Source organism: Barbus barbus, assembly GCF_936440315.1.
Source record: "Barbus barbus genome assembly, chromosome: 49".
Lineage (NCBI taxonomy): Eukaryota > Metazoa > Chordata > Actinopteri > Cypriniformes > Cyprinidae > Barbus > Barbus barbus.
The window spans coordinates 985476-1005013 of NC_136727.1; the positions used below are offsets into that span (position 1 = coordinate 985476).

The 19538-nt window shown below is 36.8% G+C and overlaps 1 protein-coding gene across 2 annotated transcripts; it reads left to right on the plus strand.

Annotated features, from left to right (window-relative positions):
• The first annotated feature begins 7604 nt into the window (after positions 1-7604).
• Positions 7605-18886, plus strand: LOC306867183 (calcium/calmodulin-dependent protein kinase type 1D-like). 2 transcript variants are annotated; one of them, XM_079412760.1, is made up of 12 exons: positions 7605-7623; positions 9475-9587; positions 11788-11913; positions 14510-14584; positions 14671-14809; positions 14888-15011; positions 15099-15174; positions 15251-15363; positions 15905-15983; positions 17079-17166; positions 17246-17553; positions 18281-18886. In XM_079412760.1, the coding sequence occupies exons 2-12, from the start codon at positions 9502-9504 to the stop codon at positions 18351-18353; spliced, it is 1287 nt and encodes a 428-aa protein (XP_079268886.1). In that variant the 5' UTR covers positions 7605-7623; positions 9475-9501; the 3' UTR covers positions 18354-18886. The 2 variants fall into 2 exon arrangements, with proteins under 2 accessions (XP_079268886.1, XP_079268887.1); XM_079412761.1 differs by lacking the exon at positions 7605-7623 and having other exon boundaries at positions 9406-9587.
• Positions 18887-19538: the final 652 nt, after the last annotated feature.

Sequence of the window (19538 nt, forward strand, 5' to 3'; positions counted from 1 at the left end):
TGTGCACTGTGTTTCAGATGAGCTTGTATGTTTGGGATCATGAGCAGATCCTTTCTTTCTCCAAACTTTAGCCTTTCCATCACTTTGATCCATAAAACCTTGTCCCAGAATTTCTGAGGCTCGTCTCCTATTCTTCTTGCTAATGAGTGGTTTGCATCTTCTGGTGTAGCCTCTGTACTTGTGTTCATGACGTCTTCTGCAAACAGTAGATTGTGATGCCTTCACTCCTGCCCTCTGGAGGTTGTTGCTGATGTCACTAACAGGTGTTTTAGGGTCTTTCTTTACAGCTGTCACAATGTTTCTGTCATCAACTGCAGATGTTTTCCTTGATCTACCCGTTTGAGGTGTGTTAGTACACCAGTGGTTTCTTTCTTCCTCAGGAGATTCTAAATATTTGTTATTGCCAGTGTTTGTGCAATGGTTTGATTGATTTTTCATCTTCTCTCAGCTTCACAATTGCTGGTTTTTCACCCATAGACACCTCTCTGGTTTTCATGTTGGTTACACGTCTAACTAACTATAAATACAGTCTGCACGGATCTGAAACTGAGCAGACATTCAGTGCTATTTATTGTTTGAATAATCAGTTAATAGGACACACCAGGGCAACAAAACACACCTGTCAGTCACATGCTCCAATACTTTTGGAGGGCACTGTATATATATATATATATATATATATATATATGTGTGTGGCTGTACATACACAAGTAGTTGTTTGGCTTAGAAGCATTATATACTCATACCTTTTGTTGTTTTAATATTTTGAATTGTTTTTAGCTTATTTTTGTGTTTTCATTTAAATGTTTAGTATTGAAATGTTATTGTATGCATTTGTCAATTTTATTTAATTTATTTTCTTAACTTTTAACTTTTCTTGACTTTGTTACTTTTTCTTATTTGTAAGTCGCTTTGGATAAAAGCGTCTGCTAAACGGTAAAGTTAGGGTTAGTGGTCAGTGGATGTTTTTGAGGCTCATTGTGTGTTTTGAGAGTCAGTCGTGTTGTATCAGGGCGTGCGGGTCACTGAGAGATTCTCAAGGGTGCATGCTCTTCCTCTGAGTCGGGTTCGTCTGTCAGGTGGTTTCCTGTCCGTTATGTATATTTCCTCCTCGGCTGAAGGTCATGACCTTGCATTCTGTTTAAAATGTTTCCTCTATTTAAGGTTACAATTCATGAAGCAAATGCGTGAACAGAACAATCATGTGGATCTCAGGATAACACGCCCATCTGATTGTCATTACACGTGATTGTTTGTGTTAGTATGTGTGTGTGTTGTATGATCTTTGCTTGTTTTAAGTGTAAGTGTGTGTGTGAATGTGCTCCACAGATGTTGTATGAACAATGCGGCCCCCGATCTTTCCATTGTGTGTGTTCTGCACGAGTTCCGCGTCCCAGCAAGCGGTCCGATTCTGGCGTTGCTCTCTCCGGTTGCCTCACGCTGTATAAGCCCGAGAGCAAAACAAAAGCGTTTAAGGGTTTCAAACAGGATTTGGTCACATGAGATGCTGAAATCTGCCTAATACAGATTAGACGGATCAGCTCTCAAATCATGGGGCCTCGGACGCACACGAGGAGCGCTGAATGAACTAATACGGAACCAAACACATTCATAAACATTGAATCTCAGGAGTCAATGAAGACGGTCCCTAGATTTCTATGAGGTGGTCAAAGTTTGATTGTTTTTTAATTTTTTTGTACATTTGTGTAATTCAGCTCTCAATTTTCCAGTGCTTGTACTCTGACTCTGATATGAGTTCTGTAGCGTCCTCTCGTGGTCAGATTTGGAAATACTTTTTATAATTTCACAAAGGTATAAAATTAAATTGTATATAAAAAAAATTATTTTATTTAAATTCCTTGTTTTATTATTTGCAAAAAAAAAAAAAAAAGATTTAGTATGTTTAAAACAATCTTTAGCTGCCATTTAAAAAGCAACAACAATAATAATAAAAAACATTTTAAACACAAATAATAATAAATATTTTTATTAAACGTAAGTGCATTAAATAATTGCTTTTTTATGCATTAATCTTTTTATTTAGATACAATGCGTTCATTTGAAATTTCAGAATTATTCAAAAAATAGTCAGGAAAATGACTTGAACTGCCAATTTTGATTAATTCATTATTTTTATAAAGAGATATATATATATATATATACATATACAAAAATATAATAATAATACACATTTTTAATTTAATAAAATTATATACAAATGATATGCATTAAATAATTTGTTTAATTTATTCATAGAATTTTTTTTTTCTCTGCTATCTTGTGACCGATGACCTTTGACCCGTTTAGTCTCACATTTGCTGCTGGGGAATTTAGTTTTGTGATGATGGTGTTTGAGACACTGAGACACTGACACACTGATCTGCTGTCATGCTGTGGTTTGCTGCTGCTCTGGGATCTGTGGGGTTGTGTGTGTTGTGTGTGCTGAGCTGCTTCACATCACCACAGATGATTCCAGATCAGTGTTCAGGCCTGATGAGATTATGATTGACTCTTTATATCTGAAGGGACTGCATACAAACACAGAAGCTACGGTAAGAAGAGCTTCACTCTATATTACAGTAAATGTATTGTTATATTAGTATTGTCTGATGTCAGTGTTGTATCAGCAGATGAATGAATCCGGCCTTGATAATTACACTGGAATACTGGGAGACCGTGACGACAGCGATGACGGTACAAAATACACATGCTTACGAACAAACCATTGATACCATAGTATCATAAAAGTTTTTGGACACTAGCTTAATGCTAAAACAGTAACTTTAGCTGGTTTTGTTTGCACTATACGGATCCAAACTCAAAGAACCTGTTTGCGGCTTCCTGGGAGAGTTTATCCATCATGGACCGACTGGGATTAAAGAGGTAAAGACCCAATGAAACACACACCGTATGCTAATGCTAACGCTAACAGGAAGTGTTTCTTACAGCAGCATGGAGATGACGGAGGAAGTGGAAGTGAGTCTGTTTGAATGTATGTTAGATGTAGAGCTGAATATCTCCAGATGTCGGTAACATCTGTAAAACACATGTGCACGCAGAGCACGTTTACCCAGATTGCAGTGGGGTTTCACTGTGACAAGTACATGCTGACCCAGCGGCTGCAGGCGGAGCGGAGCAGAGGAGAACCTGCAGAGAGAGCTGAGACAGAGCAGAGAGATGCTGCAGGTACCACAGATACGCCCGAGACAATTATGAGGGCTGGGGGAGTGCTGTGGAATGGTTGTGAGAGGGTTGTGGAATGGTTGTGGTACATTGTGAGTGCATTTTGGGTACATTTTTAGAACTTTGTCAGAGGGTTGTGGGGATGCTGTGAGAAGGTTATTGGAGCGTTATGGGAGCGTTGTGTTTTAAGCTTGTTATGAGAGGGTTCTGGACATATTGCAAAGAGGGTAGTAAAGGGGTACATTATCAGGGGGTTGTGAGGGCATCGTGAGAAGGCTTTGACTGCACTGTGAGAGCATTGTGGGATGTTGTGAGGTCATTTTGGATATGTTGTGTAAGGGTTTTGAGAAGGTTGTGATCGGTGGTGTTATTGGGTAAATCATGGGAGCATTGTTAGACTGTTGTGAGGATGTTTGTAAGGGAGTTGTAAAACACTTAGAACTTCACAAAGAGATTGTGAGAGTGTTGTGGGGACATTGTCAAAGGGTTATAAGAGTGTTGTGAAGGGTTTGTGTCATCTTGCAGGTGTTGTATGAGCGCCTACATGAGGTGGACAGCAAAAAGATGGTGCAGCAGATGGAGAACAACCTGCAGATGCTTGAAAGCAACATGGACAATGTCCTCAAAATAGCAGAGCTGCTCGGAGCTGCACACCAGGTACCTTACAAAATCAAACACCTCAAACCAGAGATGTCACACCACAGACATCGCACTGAGCCTTTGAATAATAACCATGCATTGGTCATGTTTTGCATGCATCAGGAAGCGCGTGTCAGTAATGCAGTAGAGCTTATGTCAGTACATGTGGAGAATCTTAAGAGACGTCACGCTATAGAGAGCGAGGAGATGCTGGACGTTAGAAAGCTGCTGCACAGGAGGAAGGGCCGATAGCACAGTGACTCTACAGGTGAGTGCTGCCCCTAGTGGCCTGGAGGACATCTGAGAATCACATCCCAGTAATTAAATAAATCGGTACTCTTATATAATTAACACTTTTCCTCAAACAGATGACCGAGACCTGTTCAGATATTCATCACAACAGGTGACTGACCATGAATTAACTTTTAGACTCATATCTGTATCTCAGTACCTTAGTAATTAAGGATTAAAGGGTTAGTCAGCCAAAATATGAAAACTGTCATTATTTACTCACCTTCATGTCATTTTAACCCCCTTTTTGCAGCATTATGCCACTCATTTACATAATATGACAGTTCAAACTTTTTTGGAACTTGATAGATGTGGTCACTATGAACTTTCATTATCATTAGTGTTGTATGATTTCGAAATATGTTTAATCATCAATAACAGCTTGTGTTTCATGATGTAGCCGATACGTCGCAGGGTCAGCATCACCTTCCTCCCGACTCAATCTGAGGTAAGCATTTCTGGATCAGTTTGCAGTGTTCATGTTTGGCATCTCAATGTTTTCATGAGTCTTTATGGGGTTTTAACTCTGCAGCTGAAGCATCTAGAGGCTTCGTTTCTGGAGAACTGCAAAACCAGTGCGGACGCAAAGAAGCTACAAGCAGACAGAAGGTAAAACCACACGTTCTTCAGTTTGAGAGTAGCTAAAACTTCATTCAACCAGAAAGACTGACTGTTTCCTGTGTGCATCTCTCAGACAGGAAGTAGTTCCAGCAGATTCTCCTGTGAGCAGACGATGATGTTGACAGCAGTGTGTTTCAAAGGTAAAAGGCAAGCAGTACTCTTGAGATGTATTCGCATACTACATGTGACCAAACTTTGCATTCGCCAGTGCAACGCAAATCACGTCGCCATCGGTATTCTCCAAACAAACCCACAGGAAGTTCATTTGAGGGGGAGGAGTCAGAACAAGGGGAGGAGTCCAACCCTGAGCGGTATGTTTACATGTATTCATCATAATTTATGCGCATAAATAATACAGTTGACATGATGTTTGCAGACACAACGGCGCCCCCTGTTGTCCTGGAGGTCTACATGTGGATGGATCGTCGGAATAATGTTGCTTGTGTTTGGTCTGATGGTGCTTTTATATGTAGTTATGAGTGTTTTATGAATCCCTGTTGGTTTATTGTGGTTATTTGATCTTATAGGACTAGTTTAGCTGAAAATAATCATTCTGTCAAAACTGAATCATGAATGAATGGCTGTTTCTGTTTTGAGTGGGTTGTGTAACTGACTGGGTTTCCACCTGGTAGCAGTAGTGAGTTACTTACTCATTCCCTCATCACTGAGCACCGAAGATGAACTTAACTGGATTAGTGTTAAATTCACTGTAACCTTTGTGAATGTGGCTGCACACGCCTGTCCTGAACACAACACGAATAGATCAGCATTAAATATTCTGATTTAATACATCTGAACGTGCTTGTTTTTCCTGAAACAGGTGCAAAGCCGTGGCAACAGATTAATGAGAACTAACTAAATTCAGAGAAACAATGAGAAGCTTCAAAACCGAACGGTTCACGATTCAGCAGGTGTTGCTCATGTCACGCTGCTTTATTTGGATTGTTCTGGGAAGGAATGCACTGGACACCTCACTGGGAGATATTAATATTCATTTATGGAGCTTAGTGCAGTTTATAAAGAAAAACAGGACCATATAATTGAATAATAGAGTCGAATGAATGTTATCTGGGTTAGATTAAACTTTCATCCTCATTCTGCTGAAATTATATCAATGCTTACAGACGTTTGTTAATGGTCCTTCACAGGCTTCTTGGAATAAATTACCGCTTCTGTTTCCTGTCCTGTGAATTTTAGGGCATCTTAAACCCGCCCACATCCTGCTGCGTAGCCAATCACAGCTCAGAATGAGAAATGAGATAAGTGCTCTTAATTTTCTGGTAAAGTCATTTTAACCAGATTAAACCGACTCACAGTAGCTGAAATTAAACTAACATCTGCTGTTGATTGATAAAGACACACACAGACTGTTATCTTAAAGATAAATATTTATCAGTGACTTTAAAAACAGTGTGCATGACAGAAAATAATGCAAATAAACGTACAATTATAAGAATAATTAAAAAATTATATATTATTTTTAGTAGTTATATTACATTATTATTTGTACATTAAATAATTCAGATATTTTCAAAAGCAAAGTACTGATAGAAGATTGTTGTTAAATATAGATGCAGAGATCATTATCTGTAAGATAAATATTTATTACTAAACGTTTTTTGGTGAATTCATGGTTTTATAAAGTCTTCAAGACTCCATAATCAACATTTTTGACTTTGAAAAACAATGCACATCACTAAAAAATAATGCAAAATTGTTTCATTTACATTAAATGTAATATATTATATTATTTGAATATAAAATAAGTTAACTGTTTACCAGAATATCTGAAGTAGGCTATTGAATGAAGATAAATCAACTAATTTCACATTAATTCTTTTTTTTTTTTAAATTAATATTATTATACATCATTTTAGGTCATTGTAATAACTGGTATAATTAAAAAAATATATAAACATTTATATGTATATAATTTATCCAGCAATAAGCAGGTTTTTGTGTTATGTGATTATGCATTCCCTCATGTAATATTACTGCAGATGATCTGTAATGATGGCAGCTGTATCATGATGGGATAAAGTGTAAGACAGAAGATCTGATGATGTAACGGATGGACCATGTGCCGAAACACACACGGCTCGTGCAGCTTCATGTGCTTCACTAACACTGAGTGTGCAGATCTGACTCTTTACAGCATACACAATCATCAGATCCAACAGATATCAGCAGACTATCAGACAGTGAGTGGATGTGAATGACTGCAGGGTGACAGACTCAACAAACACACAACTATATTAGATTATGACTGATTCACACACACACACACACACTAAACCACAAACATATACAATACAAGACTATTTTCGATTCTATTATAACAGTTTATGAGCCTTTAGAAGCTTTTGAGTGTTGAAATTTTTCAACAAATCTTTTCTATATATATAATTTTAAATAAAAAACATGCCATGTTAAAGTAACTAACTATTTAGTAATAGTAACTAAATGCAATATATATATATATATAGCATTTTAGCATCTTTTATTGCAATTTTCATTGCATTTAAATCTTAAAAAATGTTCAAGCTTGGAAAAGAACTATCTAACAAACAGTTGTGACTCTAGCCTCATCTCTCTCATAAAACACAAATATTACTTTTTTTTTTTAAATACACTATTTTGTAAGATTATTAAGATTCACATTGGTGAATACGTGAAGTTCTTCACAAAATTAATAAGAATTTGTTTTTCATCATTAAAGTACAAGTTAGCAAATTTAACATCAGATATTACGTCCGATTTGAAAGTGTTTGCGAGGGAAGGCTGTTCTGATTGGCTCTCAGGTGATCGCCTCGGCCCCGCCCCCCGCTCGTGCTCGTGTTCCAGAGCAGGTAGATGCTCGTGAGCTCCTCACTCTGCTGTCAGCTCCAGGTAAGACACAGCATCTTCATTTTCATTAATTACCGCCAATAATCTGCAGACATTTCACTCAGAGTTTATTCATTTATTGTAGCATTTCAAGTTTAGTTTTTTTCTAAACTCAATTTTTTAACTGTAAATGTTGCCTGATGAATAATTTAACCTTAAATGTTAAAAAGAAGGATATTAAACAACGAAAGATAAATGTAAATTAAACCCAGAAGCACAAAACCAGTCATAAGGGTACATTTGATGAAATTGAGATTTATGCATCATCTGAAGCTGAATAAATAATCTTTCCATTGATGTATGGTTTGTTATGATAGGACGATATTTGTCTGAGATACAACTATTTGAAAATCTGGAATCTGAGGGAGCAAAAAAATCTAAATATTGAGAAAATCTCCTTTAAAGTTGTTCAAATGAAGTTCTTAGCAATGCATATTACTAATCAAAAATTAAGTTTTGATATTTACGGTAGGAAATTTACTAAATATCTTAATATTCTAATGATTTTAGTCATAAAAGAGAAATGTATAATTTTGATCCATACAATGTATTGTTGTCTATTGCTACAGATATACCTGTGCTACTCATGACTGCTTTTGTGCTGCAGGGACACAGATAAATGAAAAGTGCATGCATTAAACTTTAGTACTATTTGTAACTGTTTAACGTTGTATAATGTAATAATGGTTATTGTGAAATTGGTAGCACTTTACACTAATGTCTCATTAGTTAACATTAGTTAATTAATTAGTTACACTGTAGGGTTGGATCCAACCCTTAAATGATCTGAGATGACCGAACACCTGAGAAAAGATGATGCCAACCCCTCAGAGGATGCCAACGCTCAGATAACATACAGAATTACCTAATTTTGCTATAAGTTAAATATATTAAGGTTCTGCAGTATATAAATATATTGTGGAAACTTAATTTCCCGTAGAGCTGCTTTGCAATGATTTGTATCGTAAAAAGCGCTATACAAATAAACTTGAATTGAATTGAAAAAACTGTAAAAAAAAAAAGAGTTATAAAACAAGAAAATACTGTTTCAGTTTTGCTACTTCAAAATTTAATGTTAATTTAATTGCCTGCCGTTTCTTTGTAATTAATTGTTAAATAAATTTAAGTGAAAACTTTTTCTATGCCGTTTCTTTTCAGTGTAACATAAACTGACAATGAGCAAATATATACAGATATATATATATATATATATAAACAGTCAAAGCAAAAATGATTCAGACACCAGATATAGTTTTTACTAGTGGGTGCAGGACACTATAGTTCATTTATCTAAAGTAAACTGTGACATATTATACCCAGTAATTATTCATACAGTGGACGAGCAGTAAAACTGATAAACCAGCATTTAGATTTGACACTTTGACCTGACCTGAGAAATGTTGAAGTTGTCTGACTCATTTTTGGTTTGACTGTATGTAAATTAATCTTTGTTACTGTTAGTTACACTGAAATGATGGTGAGCAGAAAAATAAAATACAAAATCACTAAAAAAATATTTATTAGCATCATTGAATCAAGCCAAATACAACATTTTAATGTGTTAAATAAATAAAGTGCAGGTTAGCACTTTTTACAGTGTAGTAAAAATCTGATGTTTAGTTCAAATGTTTGATGAGTTGTTCTGGTGGTCTGTGGTTTTGCTCCAGATCTCAGTGGGAGAGTTAATGCAATAACTCACTTAGAGAGGTCAAAGGTCAGAGATTAAAACTCACGTTCATTAGTGCGACATACACGCTTATATAAGAGTAAAGTCACACTTCTGAAGGATTGCGAGCATGAACAAACACACATGTGATATTTATATAAGACTCATTGTGAATGTGTTTGCTGCAGGAATCAGTTTGTGAAGCTTGAGCCGCGATGGGTCGCAAGGAGATCGACTGCAGCTGGAAGAAAATCACCAGCAACATCAAGGATGTCTTCGACTTCAAAGAAGTTCTGGGGTCGTAAGTATGGAGCGTTTTCTTTCTGAAATGGTCTCCTGTGTGCTGAGTCAGAAATCAGTGCAGCGCTCCTGAAGGTGTCTTTGCCAGCTCGAGCGCTATTACAGGATCAGCAGCTTTATCTCTCAGAGGAGACACATGTGTTCCACAGCAGTGCTAATCTGAGCCTGAGACACAGATTAACGGATTGAGGGCCAGGGGACATTTTTATCAATGAAGCCCTTCATCCTCTTTTTCTTATTGAGAGACACCTGGAGGAACCGTTTAGCAAATATACATAATATTATATGGCGTTATTCAGCATTGTGAAGCGTTATGAAGCATTATGAGATGTTATAAAGCCTTACGAAGTCTTCTGAAATGTTATGAAGCATTACAAGGCATTTTGAATTGTTATGAAGCTGTGAGAGGGACTATTATCTCTTACGACAGTTTATAAGGTGTTATGAAGCTTAATAAATTGTAATAAGGCAAGGGAACTGAAAGGGAGGCATTGTGAAGTGTTACAATGTAAAACTTTATGAAGCATTATGATTATGATTTATGACACTTTATGAAGGTTTGTGAGGTGCTATGAAGCTTTATGGAGCTGCATGTGTTAAGGCATTAATGAACCATTATATGAGGAATTGTGCAGTTTTATGAGCCATTATGAGGAGTTATGAAGTATTATGAAGCATTATAAAGTGTTCCAAAATGCTATGAATTTTAAATGAATATACATTAAGCTCTTATGACACTTTATGAAGCATTATGAGGTGTTATGAAACTTTAAGAGGCGCCGTAAGCTCTTACAACTCTTTAATAAACGTGATGAAGCATTATGGGGCACTATAAGAGGTTAGGACGCTTTGTAAGGCTGTACTGAACTATTATGTGCAGTAAAATGGATCTTTATGAAGGGATATGAAGCATTTTAAAGTGTGAGTTGTTATGAGGCTTTATGGATCTCTAAGTGTTAGGAAGATTTGAAAGGCGTAACGAACAATTATGAGGCAGTGCTGTGAAGGTTTATGAAGCTTTATGAACCTTTACAAACTATTTTAAAATGTTATAACGTTATAAGATCTGACGACACATTATTATGGTTATGAAGCTTTATGAAATATGCAGCACTGTAAGGTGTTCTGAACCATTAAATCAGATGTTGTGAAGTGTTATGAAGCTTTATGAGACAATACAAGCTCAGATGATATTTTATGAAGGGTTATGAAGCATATACTGGACCACTATGAAGCCTCATAAGCTCTAATGAAGTTGTATGAAGTGTTATTAGAAGTATTATGAGGTGCTACTTAATAATCTGGAGTATTATGAAGGCAGTGTAAGGTGTTACAAAGCTTTGCGAGGCATACTAGAGAAGAATTAAGAGGTATTATACAGCTTTATGAGAAATTATTAGACATTATGAGTCATGAAATGGTTTGAGTTCTCTGTAAGTTGATATAGTGGTTTGTTGACCGTGTCAGAACTAGCGCATATTCTCTTTCTCATTTTGGCACCTGCTAATCTTCATCTGCAGGTGAATGCGACACAGACATCAGAGAACATCCTGACACTAGTCAATTAAAGGATTACTGAGGGGTGAATGTACATGGCTTTACCAAGCTACACTACAGGGACATATTTGCCTCTAAAAGATAACTAAATCTGACGAATCTTTGCTAATTGCATTAAGTTTATAGACTGCTTCCTGTAAATTATGGAGGAATTTTTCATAACTTCTAGAATGAGTGCCATAATTGGATTCTGTACACATTCATGTTGATTACAGTACGTTTGGAGGGTTGGCAAGGTCTGACTGACTCACATAATCACCCAATCATCAATTAAATGGTAACTAATGTGATAAACTTTGCTGTTGGAGTGTGCTTTCACACATAGATGGTTTGAGAAGGTGCTACTAGGTGGATTCTAGGCTGTTCTGGGGGTAATCAGTAATGACAGACAGTACAGGGTTTCTTATATAACGTGCAGTAATCCTCCTCCTAGGACGGTTATTCATGGGACAGGTGGGTTCAAGTCTTCACTGTAACAGACCGCACACACACAGCACGGCCTTGTGCAGACGGATTAGTGCTGATCTCCATGCAATGAACTTAAAGCTCACTGGGAGTCCAGCATTTAGAGCTTCACATACTGCAGAACAGATTGTTGTTTATGTGGTTAAAATGCTCATCTCCTTCTAACTGTGTTTCTGCAGGGGCTCGTTTTCTGAGGTTTACCTGGTGCGAGAGAGAAAGACGGGGAACTTCTACGCCCTGAAGTGTGTCAAGAAGAAACAGCTGCACCATTCCAACCTCGAGAACGAGATCAAAGTGCTGAAGAGGTACGAGAAAAAGCAAGACACAAACACCACAGACCAGTATCACCGACATTACAGACCATAGACATCACAGCCCACTAATATAAACACAAATATAATCATCACAGATCATTATCATAGAAACTACAGACCATTAACACAAAGCCCACAGACTAATATCACCAAGACTACAGACCATTAACATCACAGAGCCACAAAACACACTCAAATCACAAATATAATCACAGATCATTTTCACAGACACTACAGACCATAAACATGACAAAAACAGGAACATAAAAACCACAGACCAATATCACAGACAAACCGCTAATATAAGCACTCATATCACAAATATAATTATCCCAAACCATTATCATTACAGACCATAAACACCACAGTCCACTAAGTCCACGAAAATAAGCATCACAGGTTATTTTAACAGACAACACAGGCCGTAAACAACACAGACTAATAATATAATCACTCAGACCCATATCGCCAACATTACAGACCATAAACATCACAGACGACAAACATAAACATTATCTCTCATTATCACAAAGCTCACACATAAACATGATACCTAGAACTGGGTTTTGACACAAATTTCACGATTCGATTCTGACTCACAAGCTTTCGGTTCAATTTCCGTTTCGTTTAGATTCAATTCAATAACGATTAGTCTAGATATATATCGGGTACATGTCAAATTTTCTCAACGAAAAACAAATCTCAGCTTATGCTGTAAAATATACATAAGAGTCAGTTGGTACTACATTACTCTAATATTGAAGGTTAAAATGAACTGACTTGTATACAAGCACTTAAATTACACTCAATGGCGTTTTTATAATAAGAAAGTTACAATTACATAATTATATTTCTACTCCAATTCGTTTTTTGAAATATAAACATTTAAATGATGGCTGACGTAAAACATGACAAATTTATTCAAACATAAATGAAACATTGATGAACAGTAAAAATTATAATGAATATGTTATATGGTGCATATATTTAGCAAAATTGTCCTCTCTTCTCTAGCTGACTAACGAGTTTATGGTCACAGAACATGTTTTTTTCTGAGGTAAATATGATGTTACGTGACATATTGTTTGCAAGGTGTTATATTGACATCTTTTCGCCGTTGAAACACTGATTGAGCGATTCATGATACAGCATACTGATTTAGGAAAGTTGAACTCTTTCTTTTAACATACCTCGCATGCTCATTCATGTTTATTTTGTGCTGTAACTTGTAATAAAGCGGAGGAGATGATCACTGTACTTGTTGGAATACTGTAATAAAATGGTAAGAATTTGAAATCTGAGAATTTGTTTCATATCAAAAGTAACAAGCACAAAGCTTATTGTGATTTATTGGATGGGAGGCACGCTACAATGTTTCGTTCATTAACTGAAAACAGGCTAGACTAATCGATTCTTGGGATTTAAGAATCAATATTGTCTCATAAAAATGAGAATCGATTAAAATCAAGAAATCAATATTTTTTACTCGGCCCTAATGATAGCCCTTAAACATGCCCTACATGCCATAAACACCACAGACCATAAACACCACAGACCATAAACTCTACAGACCATAAACTCTACAGACCATAAACACCACAGACCATAAACACCACAGACCATAAACACCACAGACCATAAACTCTACAGACCATAAACTCTACAGACCATAAACACCACAGACCATAAACTCTACAGACCATAAACTCTACAGACAATAAACACCACAGACCATAAACTCTACAGACCATAAACACCACAGACCATAAACTCTACAGACCATAAACACCACAGACCATAAACACCACAGACCATAAACACCACAGACCATAAACTCTACAGACCATAAACTCTACAGACCATAAACACCACAGACCATAAACACCACAGACCATAAACTCTACAGACCATAAACACCACAGACCATAAACACCACAGACCATAAACTCTACAGACCATAAACTCTACAGACCATAAACACCACAGACCATAAACACCACAGACCATAAACTCTACAGACCATAAACACCACAGACCATAAACACCACAGACCATAAACACCACAGACCATAAACACCACAGACCATAAACTCTACAGACCATAAACTCTACAGACCATAAACACCACAGACCACAAACACCACAGACCATAAACTCTACAGACCATAAACTCTACAGACCATAAACACCACAGACCATAAACTCTACAGACCATAAACACCACAGACCATAAACTCTACAGACCATAAACACCACAGACCATAAACACCACAGACCATAAACACCACAGACCATAAACACCACAGACCATAAACTCTACAGACCATAAACACCACAGACCATAAACACCACAGACCATAAACTCTACAGACCATAAACTCTACAGACCATAAACACCACAGACCATAAACTCTACAGACCATAAACACCACAGACCATAAACTCTACAGACCACTAGCGCAAACACCTTCGATTCACAATGTACACCACAGACAACAACCCCTAAAACAACTGACAAAACACTACAAACCAGCACCAAACACACATTCTGGATTCTTCTAAGTCTCTCTGTGTCTCTGTGTTTCAGGATAAAGCATGATAATGTGGTGGCACTGGAAGATTTCTATGAAACCAGAACACACTATTACCTGGTCATGGAGCTGTACGTCTTTGATCATGCCTGAAATATACACGCAAACACAATCCCACATCGTCTTAAGCATCATTTTAACATGTTTTTGTGCAAAGGGTGTCAGGCGGAGAGCTCTTCGACCGTATTCTGGATCGAGGTGTTTACACGGAAAAAGACGCCAGCTGTGTGATCAAACAGGTCCTGGAGGCCGTTTCCTACCTGCATCAGAACAGCATCGTCCACAGAGACCTGAAGGTAAGAGAGAAGATGATCTCTTAACGTTTGAGTGTTTAACGAAACGTCATTAACATCCGTGGTTTTGTCCGTCTATAGCCTGAGAACCTGCTGTACTACAGTCCAGACGAGAATGCCAAGATCATGATCAGTGACTTCGGTCTGTCCAAGATGGCCGATCACGGCGTGATGTCCACAGCCTGTGGAACACCAGGATATGTTGGTACGAATGTTTTCATGCAATCGTATATATCAATGAAATTTCCGTTAGGTTGCTTATAATGTTCATGATTCTGGTGTTTGTCCTCAGCTCCGGAGGTTCTGGGTCAGAAACCGTACAGTAAGGCTGTGGACTGCTGGTCTATCGGCGTCATAACCTACATCTTGTGAGTCTGGGCTCATGTAGACTCTTCTGAGAGCCATTCAGTTGTGTTTTCTTCAATCTCTTATGTGTTTGTTTAGGTTGAGTGGCTACCCGCCGTTTTATGAGGAGAATGAAACGCGCCTGTTCTCCAAAATCATGAAGGCAGAATACGCCTTCCACTCGCCGTACTGGGACGACATCTCTGAGTCAGGTGCGCCACAGACACTTTACAGATGCTGGAGCCTCGTAAACATGAAGCGACTTTACTGCCACCTGCAGGTCATCAGCTGTATTACAACATCAACTCCTATAGAGATTATTCAGGCATAGATCTTTTTTTCTATTTACTTTTGTCAGTTCAGTTCAGATCAGTTCAATTCATTCAGCTGTCCATTTTAGTGAATCAATTCATAACTCTGATTAATCGATTCATAACTGATACCAAAGAATCATTTCATACATTTGATTCAGTGATTGATTTAATTGATTCAGCGAATCAAATGAATTGATTTAGTGAACAGGTCCTATTGATTCGGTGAATCGATTGAACCGAGTCAGCGGACCTGTTCTCTTGATTCAATGAATCGACTCACTTGACTCAGCGAGTTGATTCATGACTGATTCAGATGACTGCCACCTGGAGGCCATCAGCTGTATTACAACATCAACTCCTATAGAGATTATTCAGGCATAGATCTTTTTTTCCCTGTGAATAATTGTGATTAAACTCTCTTTTCTTTTGATTTCTGTAGCGAAGGACTTCATAAGACACATGCTGGAGAAAACCCCTAGCAAACGCTTCACCACCGAACAAGCACTCAGTCATCCATGGTGAGAAACACGAAGCCACATCTCAGAGAATCTCAGTACTGTTTTACATTCATGTCTTGAATAAACAGGAACAAAAAAATGTTTTCATGAATAAACAAAATGAATCGTAGGAAACAAACTGACTAAACTTAATGTTCAAATAATGGTTAAATAAACAACCTGATTTATTAATAAACATACTAATTAATTACCATATTAACTCAGAAATATAATGATTAATAATCAAACATAACACATCACGAAAAAGCATGCTTATTTTAAAATATGCTGATTCGTGAAAAAAACAACTATATTGTGAATAAACATAAATATGCATGAATAAGCAAACTAATGCATAAAACATGCAGATTCATAATTGAGTATATTAATTGAGCATTTATTAAATGGCTGTTCATTCATGAACACAGATGCATGAAAGAACATACATATGATAAATAAACATACTTATGCATAAACATGCATATTTATATAAATACACTGTTTTAGGAATAAAAAATAATTTTGAAATAAGCATGCTGGTTTATGAATTCATTCATTCATGAAAAACATACTTATTCATGAATAAACAAACAAACATGCCAATACATAAATAAATATACTGATACATAAATAAATATTCAGATTCATGAATAAACACTGGTTAATGAACATAAACATACTTTTTAATGAATAAAGCATAAAACATGCAGATTCATGAATAAGCATGTTGACTATTTATACATTTGTTTATTCTTTAATAAGTATGATTATTCATTAAACGTACGTTTTTTAATTAATCAGTGTTTATTTATTATACATGCCAATTCATAAACAGTTTTAGAATAAACATTCATTTTAAAGTAAGCATGGTGATTCATGAATAAACATAAGCCATGATGAATCAACATACGTATGCATGAATAAACAAACATACATTCAGATTCATAAATAAACACTGGTTTATGCATAAACGTTCTTTTATAAATAAGCATGTTGATTCGTGTATAAACACTGATTCATGAAAAAACACAGTATGATGAATCAACATACTTTTCATAAACTAATGCATAAAAACATGCCGATTGATAAATAAGTGTTTCTGGTCTGTCTGTGCAGGATCATTGGAGACACGGCGCACAATGACAATATCATTCAGTCGGTCTGTGAGCAGATGCAGAAGAACTTTGCCAAATCTAAATGGAAGGTGAGAGAGGGCAGATCACATATTCTCTTATATGACAGTATGAATTCTTCAGGATGTCTGATTGGTGCGTGTGTTTCAGCGAGTCATTAACGTGACGGTGGCGGTCAATCACATACGGCGGCTGCAGCTGGCACATGCTGACCCTCCGGCCCCGGCCCCGCTCATCCAGGTGCTGGACGTCTCGTCTCCCGGCCCGCCTCCCCACGAGCTGGACACCAATGGGAACCCCTCGTGTAGTCACATGACCCTGTCGCCTCAAGCTGATGTCAGCAGGGGGCGGGGCCCGCTCAAGGCCTGCAACAGCGAGCCGATGCACGCACTGGTCATCTGTGAGACGGGGCAACATGTGTATCGCTCCGAGTCCGACCTGCCCTGCGCCACGAACAGGTGCAAACCAAATTAAATCAGACTATCAATACATTTCCATTTTTAATTACATATACTTGTCATTGAGTCCTTCCAACATTTCAATGAACCGGTAGCAATTGCAATTATTTCATGTTCTAAATTCAAGAGATGTTTTATTCAAATTTATTTCAAATTGTTTTAAAATTTAAACTTCAGTTGTGAAAACGGTGTTTGAGTTGATCAGTTTGATTCATTCAGCTGTCCATTTTAGTGAATCAATTTACAAATCATTTCATACATTTGATTCAGTGATTGATTTAATTGATTCAACGAATCGAATGAATTGATTTAGTGAACAGATCTAATGGATTTGGTGAATAGATTCAATCGAGCCAGTGAATCTGTTCTCTTGATTCATTGTATTGATCCACTATTCGATTCACTTGACTCCGCGAGTCGATTCATGACTGATTCAGTGAGTCGATTCATAACTCTGATTCAATTATTAGTTTGCATCATCACTCAAAAATGTTCACTGAAGTCTCCTTGTGGCAATATTTCGTGTTTTTACTGTAGATGGTTTAATGCAACAAAAACTATTAATAAAAATTCCTGTTTTCAAGTATATTGCAATTTATATATAGATTTATATTATATAAATATTAATTTATAAATGCTTTTATAAATATTTGGTTGAAGTGAAAAGTTAATTTCATTGTAAATATGTCAATATTTTCAAATAAAATGATTTTATTGTGTGTTTCAGATCGGACAGTGTGACATGTTGCACAGATGGGCGGGGCCAGTCCCTGCAGACCGGGGTTTGCTCTGTGATGTAATGGTCTGATTGACAGCTGTCACTCAAATGAAGTGAGTAGGGCCCAGGTCGTCGCTTTGAGCACCACGTTTCGGGATCCGTCGCAAGCCGAGTGCCAATCACACACACATCTGCATCTCAAATCTTCATCTCTCACTAGCGAAAGTGTAATTTCGAGGAGACTGAGAATGTCATTTCTCTCAGGAATTCAGGATGAGGCAGATTTACTGTATTATTATCTGTATATTCATGTACGATAGTCGTGTTTGGGCCGATGGCGGTGCATCATGGGAAGGACGGATCACATGTGCCACTGTTTTACTGTGAACGGCTGCAGGTTTGAGTGTTTTTAAGCTAAGTTTAAGCGAAGTACTGTGTTTAAATCTTATTTTCTTATTTTAAACTCGCTGTTTATTTCTCTGTTTTATATATGAATATAAGTTGATTGTATCTGTTATTTAGGGGCTTATTACATGCCCTGCTGTAATCCATAAACACGCTGCTGTATGTCTGTATTAAAAAACATAAAATAAAATGATTTACACACCAACATCATATCCAGGAGAATTCATCCGTTTTTAATGTCATTTTACCTTCAAACGTTGGCTGTGTCTCCAGTATGCATATTTTTTTGTGCACAAAATACCTACTAAATTTCTCTAAAAGTGCAGTACTCTGCTGATATTTACACAAACCTAGATTAAAATATGAAATGTAATAAATAGATCTTACTGATTCAGTGAATTGATTCAATCGAGTCAGCGAATCAGTTCAACAAATAGGTTCACTTAATTCAGTGAATCGACTCACTCCATTCACTATTTGATTCAACGAGTTGTTTCACGACTGATTCAGCGATTTGATTCATGACTCATTCAAGTGAGTCAATTCATAACTGATTCAGTGATTCATTTGCATCGCCACTCAAAAATGTTCACTGAATCTCCTGTGGCATGTTTTTAAATGATTTAATGAAAAAAAGCTAATTGATATTGCTATTTTAAACTATAATGCAATGTATTGCTTGTAATGACTAGAAAATATTTGTATTTTAAAGATTGATCTAAATATGTATTTAAAAATGCTTTTGAAATGAATATTATACAGTTTTTTTTTACTTAATATCAGGCATGCCCGATATTGGATTTTGCCAATATCCGATATGCCAATATTTTTCAGCACATTGCCGATACCGATGCCGATATAT